Source organism: Chrysoperla carnea, chromosome X, assembly GCF_905475395.1.
Source record: "Chrysoperla carnea chromosome X, inChrCarn1.1, whole genome shotgun sequence".
NCBI classification, from domain to species: domain Eukaryota; kingdom Metazoa; phylum Arthropoda; class Insecta; order Neuroptera; family Chrysopidae; genus Chrysoperla; species Chrysoperla carnea.
In genome coordinates, this window is record NC_058342.1 from 29,091,922 (window position 1) to 29,116,095 (window position 24,174).

The 24,174-nt window shown below is 30.6% G+C and overlaps 1 protein-coding gene across 1 annotated transcript in view; it reads right to left on the reverse strand.

The window, feature by feature from the left end:
• Window positions 1–24,174, reverse strand: part of LOC123303048 — a 509,686-nt gene that overhangs the window by 275 nt on the left and 485,237 nt on the right. The window contains exons 8-16 of the mRNA XM_044886145.1: window positions 11,909–11,927; window positions 3,440–3,647; window positions 2,524–2,664; window positions 2,256–2,461; window positions 1,831–2,079; window positions 1,705–1,769; window positions 1,284–1,488; window positions 1,087–1,220; window positions 900–1,010 (exon numbers count right to left, since the gene is read on the reverse strand). Of these exons, the coding sequence (XP_044742080.1) occupies window positions 900–1,010; window positions 1,087–1,220; window positions 1,284–1,488; window positions 1,705–1,769; window positions 1,831–2,079; window positions 2,256–2,461; window positions 2,524–2,664; window positions 3,440–3,647; window positions 11,909–11,927 (1,338 nt within the window). The remainder of the gene's footprint in view (window positions 1–899; window positions 1,011–1,086; window positions 1,221–1,283; window positions 1,489–1,704; window positions 1,770–1,830; window positions 2,080–2,255; window positions 2,462–2,523; window positions 2,665–3,439; window positions 3,648–11,908; window positions 11,928–24,174) is intronic.

The window sequence follows — 24,174 nt, forward strand, 5'->3', positions numbered from 1 at the left end:
TTCCAGAGGCATTGTAAAATTCAAGGTAAAATAAATTATTTCGAATAAGAAAGAACAACTTCAATTAAGGATGTACGAGCATCAAGGAAATTTTAAATAAAAAACTTCATTTTTTTATATGAAGTTGAACTAGGTTAGGTTAGGTTAGAGTGGCTGTCCTGGGGTGGGACACACTTAGACCATAGGGTCCGTTGTGATACCGAAAAAGGGTTGGTCCATCCCCGGCCACTACTCCATGAACCATTTGGAGCTGTTTCAGAACAGCAGGAGGAGTTTGACGTTGACAGACTTTATGTCGGAGAGGACGTCAAAGAGACGCTGGCTCAAGTAAGTCCATCTCCTCATGGAAACAGCTGGGCAGTGACAGAGAAGATGAGACATTGTCTCCTCGTCCTCACCACTGTGACAGCTCCTGCACTAGTCGTAATACACTGCCAGCCCCAGGCGTTCAGCATGCCTGCCGGCCAACCAGTGTCCTGTAATAGCCGCAACAACTTTGCTAATAGAGGCCCTTGGAAGTGATATAAGATATTCGGAACGCCTACGATTGTACTCAGACCATATCTGCCTTGTAGTACCACAAGTACGTTCCTCCCTCCATATAAGATTGGCCTCTTATAAGATATCCTCCTTGAGGTGCAACTTGCAGTTCGCAAATGGAACTCGCAAATGGAAGTTGGACTAAGTCTAAATTGATCCTGAAAATTTTAGGGAGGATTATCCGATTATTTTAATAAATAAATGACTTCAAAAGTAGATATATTTACTTTAACCTTACGGGAAAATGGTAGATGGAAAAAATGAAATGGGAAAATGGATTTTTAAGTATCTATGAGTGGAAAATTTATCAATTCAAAGAAAACTATCCTGTAATAATTGAATGATTTTTTAATGCTTACTTGTTCTTTTATTAAAATTTTTGTTTCATCTTCTTCATCATCATCTCGAATTTTCGCCACTAAGATTACGTTGGCTTTTGTAACGTTAAAAATTGATAACTGGCATGAAGTCTGTAAAAATAACAACAATTTGGATTATTAAATATTCCACTCTGAAAGTTCAAAATTTTGGCATTGTAATCCTTACCTCATGCATAATCAGTTCTTGTAAAGATTGTACAACATCTTGTACAGATAAATTACTGTGCGGCTTTAATAATGCTTCATCGGTTTCACTGTATCCTAAGAATAAGAACACTCCTTGCGGAAGCTTATATTCACCTGGAATTATCCAACAAAAATCATTAATTTTCTATAATTCGAAAAAAAAATGTAGAATCTTACCAGGTGTGGGTCTCATGCAGATGAATTGGCCCGAATAACAAAGACATCGACCACGGTATGCTTGGTATGCAGGTGCTGCATGATTATAGAATGCAAATTCAGTTTTACATGGAATACGATCAACGCATATTGTGTGACATATTACGATTAATGATTCTGCGCACTGACATAAGTCAGAACATTCTAGTTCATCGTCTCTATTCAGCTAAAACAAAATTTTTTACAAATTATGAAACATGTATAAAAATGGTTTTAAATTTTCCTAAAAATGAGTCCCAAAATAACTGATTATTTCTTTTCCGAAAGAGAAGAATCTTCCGAAAAATGGATTATTGTTAACATTCACCGCATTTGCTCAAACAGCCGGACTACTTTAAAGTAGTCAACCTGATTTTGAATGAACCAAAAAAATTGTTCTTACCCGTTTACTTTTACCCTCACGTATGTACTGAGTTGTTTGATGTGGTTTTTGAACTACACAGAATCCTAGAAACAAATAAATTTGGTAAAAATACAATTCAAAATTATTCCAAAAAAATTTATTTACTTGGTGGTGTTGTTGAAGTTGTGGTCGAAGTCGTGGTTGTAATCATTTCGGTCGTAGTTGGTTCCGTTGGTTCAGTGGTTAAAGTCGTTGTTTCCATTGTGATGGTAGTAATTGGAGCCAATGTAGTGGAAAGTTGTATTCGAGATCGCCAAGTAGAAGCAATTGGTTGAATTGTGGTCGTTGGCGTTGTACTCATTTTTGCTAGTTCAATCGCTGCATTCTTTATATGGAAGTCACTTTGTGATTGAACTGAAAATAAAAATTTATAAGTAACATTCAAATACAATCAAACCTTGGTAAGTGTGACCTGGATAAGCGAAAAAACTCTACAAGTGAGAGTGAAAAACAGAAACCTTTAAAGAGAAAGTTCGCTTATCCAGGATCTACAGGTTTTTTTGTTGAGCGTCGCCTCAATGAAAACTTACCAACACATGGATTTACCCATAAAAGTCTTTGCCATCCCAAACAGTCATACAGTTGAGTGAAATCAGTCCCTTTACAGCCACATGTCGTTCTTAATTCTGTGCCTAAAATACCTAACATTGCTGCACGACATTCTGACGGAGGACCAGCACATTTCTTCGTGGTACTATCAACAGCACATGATTGTTCATAAAATTCTAAACGAATTCTAGATAAAAATAAATTGGTTAGAAATTATGAGAAAGTAAAATTTTCCTTGCAGATACTTACTTGCAATCAATGTCTTTGCGACATTCCTCAGCCAGTGTATGACATGGAGGCAAAACTTGATTACCTTCCACTCGTTGCGCACATATTGGATGTAATTTTTCTTGGGCCACTAAGCAAGCGTCTTGTTTATTTTCGGATGTCCTAGAAAATTAAAATTAAAGTCAATGCTTTACGTAGAATTTACTTCGGAGCGAGTACAAGAAGGATTTATTATGAGGTTCAAGAAATATAATTTATAATTTCGCGGTTTGCTAAAGAACGAGCACAATTCCCAGTCCCACACATTTTTATAGGCGTATAGTAAATTTTAAGGTCAGTTTTTATAGCGAAATTCAAACATGTCGTTACGGGTAAAATGATCCCCTTTATATAATCTAAAATGATCCCTATTTTGTGTGTAACATTATAATAGATAAAATGATCCCCCATCATTAACGGGTCTTCAATGTGTTGATTTAGATCAATTTACCAGTGATTTTTATTTTTATACTAATTGTTGATGCAATGCAAAAAAACAATTAATATTTAATGTGAACTATTTGATAAAAATGCAGAGGGATCATTTTACCCACTATCCTTACAAGGTCGGTCGAAATAATCCCTTTTGAAAAATATTGAACAGTTCTAAAAATTTGAACAGATCAAAAGAAATTTACATATCAATATTGTAACATTTGAATAAAGAATTCGAAAATATTCCGACGTTGTACATCGAATAGTTTGGCTATAAATTACAATTTTTCTTAATGGGATCATTTTAGACCACCTTCCCCTAATTATTTCGTAGCTTGTAATTATTTTACTGAAATTTTAATTAGTTTGTAACACAATTTTACCATGAAAACTGATTATTTCAAAATGAAAACCAATTAATCTTCACAGTTGCATATAATATTTAATAAATAATATTTCTTACTTGCACAAACAGAATGCAATCTCTAGACTCCATGATAATTCCGGTTTACGATATAAATTTTGTAATGCTTCCATACAAGAATTTCTATGACACTGTGATGTGTCACAATGATGTAATACTGGTTGTAACGCCGCTCGACACATGTAGTCATTATTACAATTTTCTAACGCTAAGTGACATGTACTTTTGAATGCAAATTTTGTAATATCTGATGGACCTATAAAAGTTAAATTTAATATTAAAATTATTATAATTAATATTTTCAAAAATAAATTCAAAACAATTTTATGTTATCATAAAAAATCCAAAAAAAAAATGGTGATGTTTCAAAAATCAGGTATCATCTATCGTAAGGGGAGTTGCGAAAAATGCACAAAATTAGGAAGTTTTAAAAACTTTTATGATATTTTGTTGCAACCTAAATGGTTTTGATACATTCTAGAACATCTTAAGATGCGCATGATTTTCAAAGTCTACATTGGTCATTAACTACTTTTACTTACGAATTTTTGTAGAATGGACTTAATAATATCTAAAAATTTCGAATTCTTTTCACAACTTCTGTGAAGTTGTAATATATTTTGGAGATATATCGAGAAATAACAATTTATAAATTTTTTTGCCGGAACAAAACTTAAAAATTATTTTAATTTTAGCTCAAGTACTCGAAATTAGACGGAGTGTTCAAAAAGTTCGAGACCCCGCTGAATGTTGGAAAATAATAACTGAAAAAAAAATGGTTACTACAAGGTCAAATTGATTTTTTTAAATGAGATTCTTAAATGATTTAATGATTCAATGAATTCACTAAACAAATACGTGTTGCTTTTTCAAAAATTTCATGCAAAATTCTGTGAGAACTTTTATAATCAAAAACTGCTACCAATCTAGAAAAAGATATATACTCTCATTTTAGAAAAACAAATTGACCTCGAAGTAATTCATGGTCAAATCTAAGGCCACCATTGTACGAGAAATCTTTTTTTCTTGGTCATTATTTTCTAAAATTCAAGGAGGGTTTCGAGCTTTTTGAATACCTTGTATGTACAATCGTCAAAATTTGTATACTATATAAGTAATTACGTTCTGATCAATTTTTTACTCTATTTATAAAGATTCGATTATTGTTTTCCTTAGAAATCAGTTTCAAAATACGTAAATATTAAAAAAAAATTATTCTTGTTGGAGATAATTTAAAATGAAATATTAAAATTTTCCAAAATTTTCCATATGTTTCGAGTAATTTCGAATTTTAGAATCCCTAAAGCTGGAACATAAAAACGACTTGTACACTATAGTGTTGTTGGTTTTTGACGTTGAAACTAGTCAACTTGACGTATAAATTTTATCTTTTATGATATTTTTAAACTATTAAAAACATTTACGTGATACAAATATTATATTTATTCATAATTTTATTCATAACTTAGATTTAAATTCAATGAATATAAATTAGTTGCTAATTTGACTAGTCATGTGACGGCCGAACTACTTTAAGTTAAATTTTATCTTTCTATGACGGACATGGTCGTATAACTTTAAATTCATGAAATGGTAAAATCAATCCATACGTTTTATCAGGAATATCTATTAAATAGCAAAACTTAGAAGAGAAACTCAAAGTGTTCTCTATTTAAAAAAAAAAAATATTTTTGATTTTTTTCGTAAGTTGTGCGTTCTTTTTTCATCGATCGTTAAAATTGAGGCTCATACGACCTTAGATATTTCTTCATTAGTGTTTTCTTATACTTATTTTCGTTTCGTATTGTTTATAACGCCTTTCGTGGCATAATTATATGGAACAAAATAAACAGTGTTTCACATTTTCTTAATAATCATTTCCATTTCAACATTTAACAAACTTTCTCTATCATACATTTTCATCAAGTTTGTAAACGAATAACGCAGACTTCCGTTGTAGATACATTAACGCGTTAATTAAATAAACTTTTAATGTGTAAATATTAACATCCATATGAGTACTACAAGTTATATTTAGCAAAAAAAAAACTAAAAAAACAAAAAATACTTTAGGAAATGAAAAAAATCCTACACACATACAACTGCCCATTTTTTTAATAATATTAAAACATCCTTTATCAAATTCTAAAAAAAAAAAATGCAAATTCAGATATTTTCATGTAGTACAAGGAAAACAAGCACTATAATATGACTTGTCGTGGAAAAAGTTTTTCGTATATATGAAAATAATTCACATTAGAGTTTTCCATACGTTGTCTTGTGATAGACAGTATAAAAGTCGGACATTTCATGAAGTATGGCATGTTAGCAATTATGTATTCTACTATGTTTGAAAAAGTACTTCAAAATGTTGATTTTGCTAATAAAAAGCCACCAAAAATTTATTTCGGAAAAATACACACGCTTTCTTGCCAAAAATTTAAATTAAATTTTAAACCTTTTTTAAACTGTCAAAAACGCCGGCATCCAATTTGGTGACGTAATATCGATATCATTATACGAAATAATACAGATAAGTTTGACAGATATATTTATAGACATCTGATTATAATAAATATAAATACTTATTATCTATGGATATATTATACCCACCTGTCTACACTGGACTAATTGATGGTCTATGGTTCATACCGATATGACATCACATCAGTGCTTGCCCGCGTTTAAGATCACGTGATATACAGTTTAAAAATTACGATTTTTAATTTTAATATTATAAAAGAAAAATGTGATTTTTTGACTCGAAATCAGAATATTTAAGTATATTTTTACATAAATTTTAACTTTTTTCAAATTTCATGATTTATTTTTGACTAACGATAATACCCTATTTACTTTTGTATTTTTTTAATGTTGCATATTTCGTGAAACAATCAAACTGTAAAACACGTCTGTTATTGTTGTTATTTACAATAAGTGAAGACGGACGCAGAATGGTATTGTTTATTTTATTTTCAAGTTTTTCTTTCACATAATAAAAACCCCTCTTACGTATCCTACGTATGTATTATATGAAAGTATGTATGTATGTATGTCTATTTATAATGTACATGCATTGATTCAAACTTACAACAAATGCTTTCAAAGAATAACACCTATCACTGCAATTGTTAACTGAGAAATAGTTTAACGTTCTTCGTTGCACATGTACTACAATACTACATATTTACAGAATGTCCCAGGAAGAGAATTTATACGCACTTCTTCTGTCTGTAACACTTAGACTTCGTAGTCTATATCAGGCATGGGCAAACGTGACATAGAGAAGTCCCTCAGACTTGTATAACTAAAATACGAGTAAGACAGAGAGGCAACATTTTTTTTCTACCTATCTCATTACTATTGGAGAAACTGAGATAGGTAGACGAGTCGTACACCCGTCTCGCTTCCCTTCTATGAGCGGACTTGGATAAAGAGACACACAATAAAGTTATAACAATGATGACTTCGACTTAAAATAATTCGCCCATGCCTGGTCTATAATACTCTATATGCATTTTAAGGTAAGGTCAAGAGCAATAAAATCATAGCCCTGTCATAAATTATAAAGTACTCCCCATTTATAACATCTTAATACAAGCAATAGCTCTCAAAAAAGTTCGTTTTTATTCGTTCGTTCGTTCGGAATTTTTATTATTATAGTATAAGAAAATATTTTGTGTTGGATTTACTTTATAGACGCAGAAACGACGGAATAAAATTCGAACAATTTGGATAGTAAGTCGGATTTGAATACGATTTTTGGCAATCGATTCGTTAGAGCGTCAGAAAATTTTATAACCTAGTTTGATTTATAAGAACTTAAAAACTTGCAATTAGCATAATTAATGTACATTTCATAATTGCATTTTAAATTGAAAAATGATGAAAATGATTTCATACTTGTTACACGAGCGTTTTTGGGGTTGCTGAATACGAATATCGCCACAGAATTGGTCTCAGAGGTTCTTGGAGCAACGGTATGCTCGTCGCCTCCTGGAGATTTCGAGAAATTTGTCATATAATCAGTCCAAACTCGTTAATCGGGGCTTTTTGGGATCGCTGAACACGAATGGCGTGACGAAAATTCCAGGAGGCGACGGTGATACCGTTGCACCACGTACCTCTGAGACCAATTCGGTCACGATGCTCAGCGATCCCAAAACTTCTCGTGTAATGATTTGGACTGATTATATGACGAATTTCTTGAATGTTCATTTGTTTTAAATCTCTCAAATCTATGATTTCTTTGTTCAATAAAAGACAGAAATATTTTTTTAGTGTATATCTTATTGAAATACATCTTTTTGGGTACACTTTGTACTTATTTTCACTGGCGGTCATAAAAACTTTTACAAACTTTTATGTACTTTTAAAGTATACTATTTACTATACTATACGGTTGAAATGATCATTATGTGTTGTACCAAAATTAGGTAAAGTAAATATTAAGAATTTGTTTTATGATTATGTTTTGTAAATTTTTATTTGAAATCTAAATAAAAACAGTTTTAATTAAGTTGTAAACATCAAAGAGAAAAACTTAAGTTTATCTTGATAAAAAAGCATGGATACTGTAGGTCAGTGTGGCAAAGAATTTCTTGACTTGCTGATAACCGGCTGATATGGAGGCGTTCGAATTTTCATAAAATATCATATTTCAAGTGATATTTCTGAAACTATTCATCGAATCGTCAAAGAAAATTGATTTTAGTGTTTATTTTATACATAGCGAATTTCATCCAAATCGATAGAATTGTGATATTTATTCCCAATTTAAATAAAACTGCGTATAATTTCTAACGATATGAGACTAAAAAGAATTGTGCAAAGAGGTAGTTTAAACACGAAATATACCTAGCGTAGCGTTGACAGATTTACTGCATTAATGCAACCACTATTTAAATAACTACATTTTTTCTCTTTCTAAGATACAGCGTTCTCTTAACATCTACGATATCATATGTAGTTTCACAAAAAAAAAAAAAATCATTTTATATGGGCCATCAATACACTCAATCAAATAATAATTAAGAGACCTATTGATTGTTTGATATAACATAAAATTCATAATAAATAAATTATAATGACGTCATATCAATAAAATACCTTTATAAATATGTCTGTATACCGGGTAATCAAGAAAACGTTACGAAATATCATTGCAACAAATTGAAATTTACAAAATTCAGGTAATAAACCTGAAATATTGCAATAAGCATTATATTTCGATTTAAAAAAAATTAAAGTGCGGAGTAATTGACAGCCAAAATAGGTGCTTTTAATGCACTTTAATTTCATAGAAAATTTCAACGATCTATCCCAATTTGAAGAGGCTGTAGAGAAGAGTAGGGTAGGATTTTGAGTATTACATGAATGAATTCTTTTCGATTGTGGACAGTTATGGATTTAGGTTCGTTTCCGCCCTACAGTCAGTTATATAGTATCCTTTTTGCTCTATGTGGAAATGATTATTGAAACTAAACATCTAATTTTCAAATATTCCAATTATTGTACCCTGTATATATGAAATACATATCAAGGTATACTAAATTTAGTCCCAAGTTTATAACTTAGTATTATAAAATCACTTTATTAGTCCAGTTCCGTTTGTCTGTCAGTCTGTCATCACGATAACTCAAAAACGAAAAGAGATAGCGTAAAAAGTCAGGTTGAGTTCGTAAATGTGCAACGTAGATCAATTAGGTCTTGGGTCCGTACGATCCACTTTGTTGTGAATTGCATTTTAAACACAACTTTTTATTAATTTAAATATAATTTTTCAAAAATTATGATAAATACATTATTTTTTAAATTACCACTTATGATATTAATTGATTTCTTTTTTCCGATTTTGATTTAACCTTTTACCCTTTTTAAAGTAGAAAAAAACCTTTCTCCCGAACAATTTGTTGCTGAGATACATGAAAAATACAAATAGCAATGTTTACTTTATAATTTTGCATATATTTTGTACATAAATCGTCAGTATTTTCTAATGAATCTTTGAGTTGATAATGTAAGTAGATACAATAATTTCTTAATGTTTTTTCTAAATCGTTAGGATTATATTCTCTCAGAAAAAATCTCCTCCAACTTTTACAAATTGTCGTGCATGACTCATAGAAAAAATTATTTTCTATTTTTTTGTGCAATAAAAGAGAGAGATTGTGGTCCCTTGAACTTTAGCTTATGAAGGTTCGACTGTGTTTATAGTGAACATCTGGTATAATGGAACCCTTTTAAATTAGTCATATTAATAATTAATTTATAATTCTATTTATATATTGAAAAATATTTCTACCAACTAACATTAACATTGCATTGGGTGTTTCGATTAATAGTTAATGAATACCAAGAATTTTTTATGCTCAATAATTTTTCTATAAAAAGAATTAAATTCGATAGAATTTATATACAAACATAGAAAAGGATATTAGAAAGTAATATTATATTCTTCTTTAGGTAGAAAAGTTTATTTATTTTTCGATTAAAACCTATTTTGAAAATTTGTTGGGACAATAAATCAGTAAAAGACTATAAATAAACGTCCGTTAATAGAAAACAGTTTAGAATTTTGAAGATAGATGGGTCTGTTTTCAAAGTTGAGCCCAACAAATTTCTTCTCTGCGAAAATTTTCCTAGTCATTGAATCAGAGGCGGATTAAATGTCGAAACTCTGGGTTTCAAAAGCAGAGGAATTGAATATCTAATTTCTTTAAATCCTTTAGTCTGGCGGATAAATGAATGTGATTTTCGTTATTTTTGGGTCAAAATAATCCTAGAAACTGGATTTAATTAAAATCGGCAAGAAAAAATATTTTTGCAAATTTTGGAAATTTATCAAAGGGGTACCCCTTAAAAAAATAGCTAAAATTCGAGAAAATTTATTTATCTCTGATTATGATAAAAACATGGTTTTAGACTAATTTGAGCAAGGCGAAAGCGATGCCGCTGGTTAAAATACGTCCCGATTATTGATTTTCAAGATATCACTGTAATATCTCTGTGATTCCAAATCCGAGAATTTGAAGATCCAATATCTTCAAATCCTTTAGTCTGGCAGATAAATGAATATGATTTTCGTTATTTTTGGGTCAAAATGACCCTAGAAACTGAATTTCATTAAAATCGGCAAGTAAATATATTTTTGCAAATTTCGAAATTTATCAAAGGGGTACAAAATAGCTAAAATTCGTACCCCTTAAAAAAATAGCTAAAATTCGAGAAAATTTATTTATCTCTGATTATGATAAAAACATGGTTTTAGAAAAATTGGACAAGGCGAAAGCGATACCGCTGATTAAAATACGATCCGATTATTGGTTTTCAAAAAATTGATGGATTTTTTTTTTAAAAGCGTTTACAAAATCGCACACCTCTCTGCCTCACTCTGTACTTCAAAAAGTAATGACGTCAGGTTTATAGTCATATTTACTATACAAGCAACAATAATAACAACAGTTTTTCTAAGTTTCTAGAAGGTTTTATAAAATTCTAGAAACTTTCCGATTATATCAACAATCATTATACAAAGCTTATATTATTTTTGTTAATGAGTATGCAACAGGGTTTCCACCTCAAAGTTCCAGGAAGTTAGGAGATAGTGAAATTCATCTAATTATTTTACTAAATCATACGCATGATAAATTTAAATAAATATTCTTCAAATAATTGAAAATAAAAGCTACTTAAAACTGTCTCTATTCATCTGAAAATAAAACAAATACTTAGAATCTCTAGAGGATTCATGTTGATATCGGGAATCGGGAGAAACTACACTATTTCTGGAGTCTCCAAACGAAATGTAGATAAGTGGCAACCCTAGTATTTCTAATCAAGTATAAAATATTAAAATAGGAGTGTATACGAATACAATTTTGGTGGAGGGGGGTGTTAAGTGATCCGTTCAAATCTTGCATAAGATTAAGAAATATAGATGAGAAAATAATGCAGCTAACATGTATAAATTTCAATATGTCCAAGCACGATTTCGAAATTTTATTTGCACATTTCAAGGTTGGGGGAAGTTTGCCCCCCTTCCCCTTTTGTGCAGTCTCTTATGTAACGCCCCTGCAAAGGAAATGGACAAAAATTCATTTATAAAAATGCATCTAATAAAATGTCTTTGCATTGGAGGGATATATATCATTACCCTTCTGAAGATACGCTCCTGTTACATATGTATAACACATATCATCAAAAGTAATTATTCATACGAAAATATAATATTTTTGATTAATGAATTATTAAAATAACGGTAAATAAATATAATTAATAAATAAATATACATTTTTTACTGTATGAGTCGGCTTGTGTGGCATTGAAATTTTTGTCAATCACAATTGAAAACATTTTTGTGAGAATTTTGAGCAAAAGGTTAATATATATTATTAACCTCCGAACTAAAAAAAAAGGGGAGTTATAAGTTTGACCGCTATGTGTGTGTGTCTGTCTGTTTGTCTGTCTGTCTGTCTGTCTGTCTGTCTGTCTGTGGCATCGAAAAACCTGTTGAAAATTTAACCTTCTTTGTAGATATATACTACACTTTTTGAGGAAAAACCAGTCTTTACGGGTCAAAATCGGCAAAACTGAAATCAGGACAAAATTTTCGACGTTTTTCTTATTTTTCGTCATGATCCGGTCGTTTTCCGAGGTCAAACACTTGAATTTAACATTGCCTTTACATTGCAATCAACATATCAAAAAAACAAAAATATCTTATTTGAAGCAAGGTTCAATGGTTAATTTGATTGAATTATATGTATTGATTCACTATTGATTGAGCGAACAACTGAGCTAACCAAAATTTTTTTTTACAATTTTTATTATGTACCTAACAATTCATAAAATGGGGTTTATTTTTTGAGACACCCGGTAATAAATATATAAATTTCTATATACATGTACATAATATATTATTTTTTTGTTGTAAATATTTGTTAATGATAATTTTCTACCCTAAAGTAAAATTGAATTAACAATATTGTAACAGAAGTGATCTAGAGATGTTACATGGTGTAGTTTGTGGGTACATTTTGTAATATCAGAGTCGGTTAGCTATACCAATCATTTGGTTGAATTAAGAGAGATAGACTATCCCAACATTTATATATACAAATATAGTCAAAACCGTTTATAGCGACATCGCTGATAACTAGTGATTTGAGAGGACAATTATCTGGAAATTTACCGGTAAGTTATTTGGTGAACTTGAGATTAATAGATGATTTTAATCTCTCAAATCTGCTTTTATTCGCTCAATAAATGGCAGAAATAGTTCATGAGCCTATTGGGTTTTAATACTAAGAAAGATTCTATCTTGTGGTAGACAAAAAAACTGTAGTTTGCAACGCCCATAGATACATAATATTTAACGGAGGTATTTGATTACAATCTTTTAAATCCTACACATGCACGTCACAAGAAAATGTATGATAAAGTAGGCATCTTTTGTCTTTTGATTCAATGAAAAAAAACATCTTAGTTATGCAAGGTATACTAAGTTTAGTCCTAAGTTTGTAAAGCTTAAAAATATTGATGCTAAGCAAAAAATTTTTGTATAGGTGTTCATGAAATCACCTAATTAGTCTATTTCCGGTTGTCTGCCTGCCATCTGTCGTCTGTCTGTCCGTCTGTCATCACGATTATTCAAAAACGAAAAAAGATATCAAGCGTGCTTAGGACGTAAAAAGTGAGGTCGAGTTCGTAAATGAGCAACATAGGTCAATTGGATCTTGGATCCGTAGGACCCATCTTGTAAGCCGTTAGAGATAGAACAAAAGTTTAAATGTAAAATATTCCTTATAAAAGAATAACCAACATTTTTTCGTAAAAATCACTGTTTAGCCGTGAGGTCGCAAATTAGTCGTAAATTGTATAGTATGTAATTATGGGAATATCAGTTATGTATGTGTGTGTAATGTGATAGAATCATCAACACTGTCTATGCATGGTATTTCAACAATTAACTCAATCAATTGTTTGTTTTCACTTGTTTAGGTATGGTTTACATTTTCTAACTAGTGGCGCTGACATCTTAGCATTAAAATCGAATAAGGACCAATAATTGTACCGTTCTTAAAATTTCATCAGAACCGATTTTGATTGTACATGCATATAGCTCTCTGAAGTGAAGCTCTTTCTATTCGAATGTTAAAAGATATATGATTGGGTATATGGTGTTTATTAGACGGCAGTGTGTGTACCGTTTCTCTCTTGCTGGGGTTTTGTTTTGGGTATGTTGTAGGTGATTTTCCATTTGATTGCAAGCATATATCAGTTTACGACTGTATGGCTACGGAAAAGCCTTTAAAATATATTTTAGTTTACACATTTACACAATGTTTCAAAAGGTACAGCTCTCAAGAAAAATTACTTTTCTTAAAGTTTCATTTCTTAAAGTTTCATCATAGTCTGGTACTTACGAGCACCAAGGCAATTTTAGATTTAGAGTTGAAATTATTTGTACCTTAGTTTCAATTTTAATGATGAATATATTTGTAACTTCATGAATCTTAAAGCTACAGCAAACAAAAATCGATTTTTCAAACGGGAACCCCTACTTTTTACTGCTCATTTGGAAAGAGCAGAATATTTTACATTCAAATATGACTTTGACCATGACCTTCAAGTTCATTTCAATGTCAAAGATCTTATTTCATAGGAAACTCTAAAGCAAGAGGAACAATTCTGACAGTTCTTTTTTTCCCACTGACTCTGCGAGATTTTCAGAGGTTTCCATACTTTGAGCAATCTGTATATCAATGTAGCGGCTATATATATCGGATATAATAACATAATGGCCATAGCGACCTATATTCATTGGAATTATAAGCCGAAATATTGGATAAAACGACCAAAGTATATACATAAACACATTTGGTACATGCACATACGTTTTCAGTTAAAACAATATCGTAATAGTATTTTGAACTTGAATTTAAACTTTATTTTGTACCTTACCAGCTCATATATTGCTTATAGCGACCAGTTGTCATCGAATTGAGTCAGCGTTAATGATTAACAAGTATGTATATACTATCACTTTAAGATAAAAATGTACATTTCGCTTATAACGACTGTCGCTTAAAATAACCATAATTTTGGGTTCTTTCTACGATGCTATTATCAATTTGGACTCTAATAAGAAAGGCTTTGAAAAAAATATTAATTACTCAAGAACCGGCTAAGTGGTCGTACGATCTAAGTCGTCTTTAGAACGTTCGGCTACTAACTGGGATGCTGCAGGTTCGAATCCAGGCAGCGGCAGTGTGAGTAATTATAATTAATGAGGCGGTAAAATTGATAAGAACGAAGTAACCGAAATGTATACTTGATGTAGTTCAAAATAAAATAAATAAAAATTAAAAGAATTATGTAGGTGGCCTCTGTTATAGATAGATATCTGAAAAACGGAGGATAAACAACATTATTATTATTATCAATTACTCAAGAAATGCTCATGAAAAAATGCATATTGCTCCCTAAAAAATTCTGGTTCCGCCAATGAATTCTTGAGTGTATTTTTTTGTGAACCAACCGGTAATTTTATATATATATATATATATATATATATATATTAAACGATTATGTACATGTAATATGCATAATTCAAGTTAATATTGTGGCGTATATGATGACGAATATGACATGGATCCAGCTAATTGAATGCTTTAGGGTACTAAAAAGATAGAGTTGGAGGGGTAGAAGTTATCACTGAGATTCTATCCCTAATATGTTTGAGTAAAATGTTTTCCATTCATACCGGATGTTACGAATTTAATCGCACACATTTATAATATTTAAAATCATTCTCACAATTATTATCATATTAGAAAGTAATTTGAAACTAAATTATTGTACAGCCTATACATTTCAAGTGACCCTAAAACCTTTCAATTGAAAATTAAATACTGAAAATCAAGGGTGTCACAAGCCGATGGCTGGGCAAGTTGATTTATGGAGAATAGGAAAGTATAAATTCTAGCATTCTAGATATGTTCAATTAAAAAAGGAGAAATAACGCAAAATCGCCCTATTAGCTCAGTTGGTTAAGGCGTAACCAAATCCGTCCGCGGTATGCTTAGGGTAGCGGGTTCGATTCTCGCCGTCGCAAAAAAATTAATTTACTTAATTATCAGTTATAGTGGGCTGGTGTAGTGCATGGTATATGCATGAAGGAGGTGCACTCAACATCTGAAATTGAGGAGCTAATAACTGAAATTATCAGCGGAAAAATTACTGATTTTGAAAAGTAGGGTAACACTAATCATAATACCAACGCATATTATAATTTATATACCCACAGAGATCAACCAGGCACCAAAGGTTTGTTTGACTATAACAAATGGAGTAATAAATGTTAAATAACTGTCATATAATGTCAAAATGTATTTATTTAAGTTAGTGTTTAATTGACATTATTGACAATTAACAAATATAATTTCATTCGAAACAGAAGGAGGAAAACTAAGTAATAAAATACGCTTCATTGACGATCTCAATACTTCATTCAAGAAAATAAGTATTTGACGGCTTAAAAAATTCTTTTCAAGTTTTATTTCCTTGAAACAAAAACTATTAATTTGAGTAATTTCATTTATTTGGTTTAAGTATTATACTTAGCCCACGACTTTATATATATCTCGATCAGTGGCGCATTATCCCTAAGGGAAACCAGGCATGTGTCTAGAGGTGCAAGGTTACAGAGGGGAAACATAATATATGGTTGCTTGCCTAGGGCGCTTTCGATATTTAATCCGCCTCTGCTCTTGATACTTAAAACAAGTAAAATACTTTCTCTAATATCATTTCAAAACAATCAAAGAAAATTATTTACTTTAAGAGTGTCTTCATCTTAAATGCGATACTCTGTATAATTATTTCGGAATATTAAAGGTCACATCCACAACTGTTTGTTTGATGCGTATTTTGATTTAATTTTTGTGATGGGCATGCTATAGCTTACTTACAAGGGTAAAAGTTTAGAAATCGATTAGAAAGAGAAATTATGGGTCGAATGTTTGGCTCTTAGATAATATATTTTACTAGATAGGCCCAATATATACCAAGTATGTACATTTTTGCTTCACAGAGAATATTAACAAAGATAACAATACAATATTCAAACAGCTTATAGAGAAACACAATACCAGAGCATGGTATTCACTACGCATGATTGTATTAACGGAAATCAATTGCTTCAATAGTGATTGTTTGTTTAATTAATTCTGTGTTAAAGTTCTAAAAAACGGTTAGATATTGTTTTATTTGCAAGGAATATTTTAAAGTAGACATGTATCACAGGTTAGTAAAGTTTAATTATTAAATAATATTTATTAAATTGCAATTATTTTGTAAATACGCGCCAGAATATTATATTGTTTATTAAGACATGCGCATTAATAATCATGCTCTCGTATTTATTATCCTTCTCAATCTTCTGTGAGAAGTGGTTCTCACTCTGTTGTCGATTCCAGTTAGTAAAATTTCAAAAATAGTGCCATATATTGAATTAAGAAAATTTTGCACTATAAAAAATAATGACTAGGATCATCTTAATAAGAAAATCATTAATAAGTGAAAATGTACGGAAAAAGAAATCCTTTCAGGATCAAATCCGACCCGTTTACTGTGACGACATGCAATTTCATTCGACTACGAACAATAATTGAGTAATGTCAAAATGTTTGCGGAAAAGATTGAATAACCATCAAATAGATACATGGAAGTTGTTTAGTGTTCATATAATGTGATGTATTTGTATTTTGTAATTGAGTCGACCCTTATAAATTTACCTACGAAATGGTCATTCATCCATTTGATGTCCATCAGTCACGCTTCTATGCAAACTGTACTCCAAAATACCACTAAATTATCTCAATAAACACCAATACGATTGGACAGGCTTATTCTATGTATATCTAAAGTCTAATTTACAAGTGTTTATTGTATAAAGTGAAAATTGAAAAGGATTTATTCATATTCATATAGAAAATTGTTTTATGGATGTATGAAGGGTCTATGGAGGTTTTTACACATATTTAGTTTTCAAAAAGGTTGACAATATTTCACTACCTCGTTTAAAAATCAATGATTTTTCTGCTTAAATAAAAGCTCATTCATAAAACAAATAGCAGAAATAAAAATATTCTTCGAATAATTATAAAAACAATCAAAGATTTGATTGTATCTCTTTCTAGCAAAACAGAATTAAGCATGGATGTCTTATGACAAACATAATGTATGACGTTAAATACTATATCCAATATCTAATATCTGTCAAATTAGCAGTAGGTTAGGTAGGTTAGAGTGGCTGTCCTGGGGGACACACCCGTAGACCATAGGGCCCGTTGTGATACCGAAAAAGGGTTGGCCCATCTACGGCCACTACTCCATGAACCATTTGGAGCTGTCAACCTACTTTAGATCGGAGAGATCGTCAAAGAAAGGGTGGCTAAAGTGAGACCACTTCTTCGTGGCAAGAGCTGGTCAGTTGCTCCTCCTCACTGTGGCAGCTCTAAGGGCCTCTATTAGCAACTATTTTGCTAATAGAGGCCTTTGGAAGTGATATAAAATCGAGGAGAGAGCTCATTTTTCTTGGTGGAACACATCTAAATCGACAATTACGCTACTGTCTACATGTAAATGGGGCTTTATCTGTATCTGTATTTAAAAGTAATATCAACATTAATCGTTATAAAACACAGTTCCAGCATTAAACAGAAGTTAATTCGCAAATAATTATTATAAATATGATCATAATAAAAAATTCATGGTAATAGGTGTATAAATATCTAGATATATGTGTGTGGGTGATGAAAATGGTGAAAATTGAATAAACTCTTAACACCCTTTTTCAATTGTTTTGAATTATATGTACTAATAGCACGAGCAATAAAGAAAAAGTTTTACTCTAAGCTCAAAAATTAATCGGTGATTGAACTTCAATTCAAAAAAGTTTTCATCATGAAGAAAATTTATCACAGATTGTGTTTATGCAAAAAAAACTTTATCTTACGGCGCTTACAAAAAGAAAACATAAAAAAACTTTGGTTTTTGACGCTTTTACGATATTTATATAGCATTCTATTACATTTCCGTCACACAAATTGCCTAGTTTACGATATTTTTGGCATTTTATTACATTTACGTCATACAAATTACCGAGTTGACTACACAACAGCTGGATTACCTTAATGAAAGAAAATTGAACAAATTTGCATACGAGAGGAGTCAAAAACTGTTTAAATTGTCATTTCTTTCTTTATTTTAATTTCCCTCAACTTCATGTGACAGGAACTTTGACATGTTATTTTACATCCCATTAACTACATACAATCAAACTTTCAGTGAGCCTTTTAAATATTTGAACCTCTATTTTTGACCTCAAAATCTTTATTTCTTGTACTATAATATAAAACATCACAAGAGCTTTATGTATTTTATACAGTATTATGATATATGTGTTTTTCATTTTCAAATTAATCAATTATACATGTGTCAAAATCCTTCTAGCTATGCAAATGTTTTGACATATATGTTATATGTGTTGCATGAAAATTAGTTGTTGCTGTGTTTATAAACTTGAAATACAAATCTTCTTCAGTTTTAACTTTATACAAAAGCTAAACACTCTTTGTATTGTGATATTATTTTATTATATACAATTATATGTACTGACTGTATTTTTAAACTGTGAATATATAGATTTTGTACATAAAGTATGTGGGAGCTAAAAATACTGATAGTCAAAAGGGCTTCGCCAGCCGATGGCAAAAATAGGAGTTCAAATTGTTTTATGGAGAATAGGAAAAGTATGAATTCTAGATATGTTAAGTCATAAAAAGTGAGGTCGAGTTCGTAAATGAGCAAGGTAGGTCAATTGGGTCTTGGGTCCGTAGGACCCATCTTGTAAACCGTTAGAGATAGAACAAAACATGTGTGTGGTTTCTTTCTTTACATGACGTGAAAAAACAAACGGTTGGGTCAACAACACTTTTAATACAAGGTATTTCAACAATTAACTCAGTCAATTGTTTGTTTTTACTTGTTTATTAAATGAAGTTCAATATAAGTAATTATGAAAAGTGAACTGATTATTTTAAAAGCCTCCAAATATTTCAAAACCAAAAATAGTTTCATTTTATTTGCAGTATCATTAAACAATCTCTTTGGTTCAATGCAATGGTATACAGTTCAAAATTATTATCTATGAATGGAGGCCACAGTTCAAAATTATTATCATTTATATAAATTGACCAATTCAAATATTAACACGAACTGTAACCATTGGCGTAACTACAGATTTTTTGACAAGGTATGAAACCGGTCAGCGTTCTCAAACATATTGTCAGTGCCTGTGGAAAAATAATCTTTTTTTTTAGATATAAAACTTTTAATCCATAATTTTCTTGACATTTTAAAATAAGATAAGTATTAATAGTTAGAGAACTAATATGATTAACTAACAGTCATGGTTACGGTTTGCTGGACCAGTAAGTGGCCACAATCCGGAGTTATGTCGAAAAAATCGAAAAATCGACATTTTCGGAAGTTCTTTTCGACAATATTTAAAAAATACGAAATAAATTTATCAAACCTTCACATGGAATTTTTTTCTAAAAACATTAAAATTGTTAGATATTTTTCAGTATTTCTGAAAATACTTTCCCACCTAAAAACAATCCCCAAAACATATCTAAATTCAAAAAATATTCCTACCAGATGAGTGGCCGAGTGAGTAAAGGCACAATCGCCCTAAACTCTTTGACTACTGAGACTGGGAGGTTACGGGTTCGAATTCAGGTGGTTTATTGATCACACTGTCGTCGTTGGGATAAGAACAAAGCAACAGACTCCACCCACATCATAAAAATTGAATTAAAAATAACGATGTAGGTGTCCTCTGTTATAGATGTATGTCTGAAAAACTGAGGTTAAACCCCATTATTATTATTATTATAAAATACACCTATATTTAGGCGGAAATCCTCTAATTATAAGTTAACAACACTGCGCGTAAGGTGGCATTGCTCCCCCTAGCTACACCAATGACTAACGATGACGCTAACGCACACAAAACACACAAATGGAATATGATAAAACACCTAATCATAGTCAACAAAATAATTAAACGTTTTGTGTGTGTAACAACTCTATATAACACATGACTCGATGCGAAGTTCATGCGATGTCCATTAAATTGATTTGAATATGTTTCAAACAATATTTTTCATTATCAAAATTGTTAAAAATTATTTTATTTATATAAATATAAATATATATTATTTGGATTTACAGGGTGTAGTAGAGTCTTTGATCTCTATAAATGTATAGTTGACATTATAATCTTCTGTTAGCTATCACTTATGTGCTTAGTTCCGGGACCAGGACACCACATTCTTGAAATCAATTAAAGCTAGGTTAATTTTGATCACAAATTTGAAAAGAATGGTAAAAATTTAGTAGGATTACATACTTGGTTTATCAAAATTGGATAAAATTTGGATGTGATAGAGCAAAATTAAATTTTTTGGATTCTGATGACGTCATAAAGTTAAAAAATTTGATTTTTTGATAACAAAGGCAAATTTGATCCGATCTTATTGGATTTTTTTTTGAAACCCACTAATTTTGGGTCGTTCTTTTCAACAGTGATGTTAGTTTGTCGCTAGCTATCACTTATGTACCTAATTCTGAGACCAGGACTCCATATTCTTGAAACCTATTATAGTTAGGTTAATTTTGATCACAGATTTGAAAAGTATGATCCAGATTTAGTAGGATTACATACTTAGTTTATTAAAATTGGATAAAATTTGGATGTGATAGTGCAAAATTAAATTTTTTGGATTCTGATGACGTCATAAAGTTAAAAAATTCGATTTTTTTGATAACACAGGCAAATTTGATCCGATCTCATTGGAATTTTTTTTGAAACTCACTAAATTTGGGTCAATCTTTTCAGCTGTGATGTCAGTTTTTCGCTAGCTAACGCTCATAAGCTTAATTCCGGCACCAGGACTCCACATTCTTAAAACCTATTAGAGCTAGGTTAATTTTGATCACAAATTTGAAAAGTGTGACCCAAATTTAGTAGGATTACATACTTTGTTTATCAAAATTGGATAAAATTTGGATGTGATAGTAATTACGAACCAGACGTATTTCGAAAAATTCAAAAATACAAAAAGTATTTCCGTGTTTACTTTTCATTAATTTCATTCAAAATTTTGTGAGAATAAGATAATTCTGGTCAAGTGAAATCCTAATCTTAATCCTAGTTAAGTGAAATCCTACAACTTTTTCTTGATCCTTTTTTTTTCAGGTATTATTTTCTAAAATTCAGAGTAGTCTCGAACTTTTTGAACATCCTGTATAACAAATATTGTACACCTATTTTATATATGAATGTTATCTATCGAAAGCTTTGAATGAACAATTATTGACTATAAAATCTGACAATATTGAATAATATTATTACGTAACGTAGATACGTATTGACGCACAGCTAATGATTAAAGCTGTTCACTCAATTGAACCGGTTTTAGTGGTTTCAACAAAATATACCAACAATATGTGGTAGCGATGGTATAGTTTATTATAACCGGAATTATACCTTAATTTTACACATTTATTATTATTTAAAAATAAAAGATTAAAATTTTAAATTACTATTACTTGATTAATTTTGTGAATTAATTAATTGATTAATTTTATATATTGATATAAGGGTCTCAGATCAAAGCAGTGGTGGATTTAGACTTTGAAATTTAAGGATAAGTTTTAAAATGTGCTAACCCATCAAGTTGCTTTGACGATAAAGCTTAAAAATTGATATCGGAGGAATCCCTGGTGGAAAAAATATTTTAAAAAATAATAAGTCTTAATAAGTCTTAGGAAACTCTGAAAAAGTCTTAGAAACTTTAAAAAAGTATTAAGAACTCTGAATAACTCTGAATTAGACTAGTCCGAAAACGTTGAGAAATTCAAAGTTCCTAAGACTTTTTCAGAATTTCTTATTCTTTCTTCAAGTATTTTTTCCACCAGGGATAATAGGATCTACTACTACGCTTGTAGGTCCTACACTGTAATAAAACTGATAGGATTTTTGAACTACTGCTTACAGATTTTTATCCACTGAAACTGGGTAACAAATTAAAGCACTTCAATCGGTTTTCTTGCAAAACTCAATTCGAGGAATACGGGGGCATAATAGAGGGATGTGGACTTAACAGAAGAGAGTCTAGCAGTTTTGAAAAATGTCGTATTCCAACAAGTTAACAATACTTAGTTTATAATAAAATTTGGATGTGATAGAGCAAAATGAAATTTTTTTGATTTTGATGACGTCATAGAGTTAAAATTTCAATTATTTTGATAACACAGACAAATTTGATCCGATTTTATTTTGAAACCCACTAATTTTGGGTCATTTTTTTTTAGCTGTGATGCCAGTTTTTCGCTAGGTATCACTTATGTGTCTAATTCCGGGACCAGGACACCTCATACTTGAAATTTATTAAAGCTAGGTTAATTTTGATTACAAATTTGAAAAGTATGATCCAAATTTAGTAGGATTACATACTTGGCTTATCAAAATTGGATAAAATTTGAATGTGATATAGCAAAATTAAATTTTTTGGATTCTGATGATGTCATAAAGTTAAAAATTTCGATTTTTTTTGATAACACAGGCAAATTTGATCCGATCTGATTGATTCCCGCATGGGAAAGAGAAGATGGAAACCGAAAATGTGTCTAAAGGAGCCTAAAGAAGAAAACGGAAATGTTTCTACGGCAAATAAGCAAACTGGTTTTGACGCCTTGAAACAAAACTGAAAATTTAGGGGTTAGTAGACATCATCCCTAGTACCATTAAATTCAATTTCAGGGGTTAGTATTATCCATACAAATCCTTTCATCTTATTTCCGAATCGAATCTCTTCAATTAATTGAATTTTTCGTTTTTAAATGAGGTTGGCAAGAAAATCTGACTTGATTGAAGAAAATGGATATTTTTTAAAAATTCAGCACATATAATTTACTCCAAATATCTTATGTAACTGAAAAAAAAAGTTTTTCCCGACCTGCGTTATAAATACATGATTTTTCGAAATTCAGTTCGCGCGATTTATGAGAACTGTTACATATCTGTTAAAGCGAAAAACGTGGGTAATAATTACGTTAAAGTTAAAGCATATACTAAAAGGCGTTCCACAAGGTGGCCTATTGGGACCAAAATGTTTCAAACTTTTATGACTACACTATATGATAAAAAATTCGTGCTGGATGGAAAATTTGCATTCTGATAATATAACAAACTTCAAGATGTGACCGATGGTATTTTTTTTATTTTAGATATTTTAAATTTGGATTTGCTCGCGGATTTTCTTTACTTTACTTCTAATATATTTCCTATGTATGGTATCTTTGAAAACTCGATAAACTAGAAAACGTTGCACATCGAGCTGCTCGAAAATTGTCGAATCAATTGACTCAATCATTTTTAGAATCAAACTGTTCACTGTAACTTTTTTTTTTTACAAAAGATAGAAAAACAGAAAAAGTAATGTTTCCAATTTTAATTAAAATAGTTTTTTTTATCGGAATAAAATCCCAAAAGACGAATTCAAATTGTCAGTTTCGATTTTCGACAAACAATATTGAAGATTGTATGTTCTAATACTATAAATAGAAATAATTTTTTCATCGAAATAAAAAAAACAAAAATTGCTTTTCGAAAATATTATAAATACGATGTTGTTTTT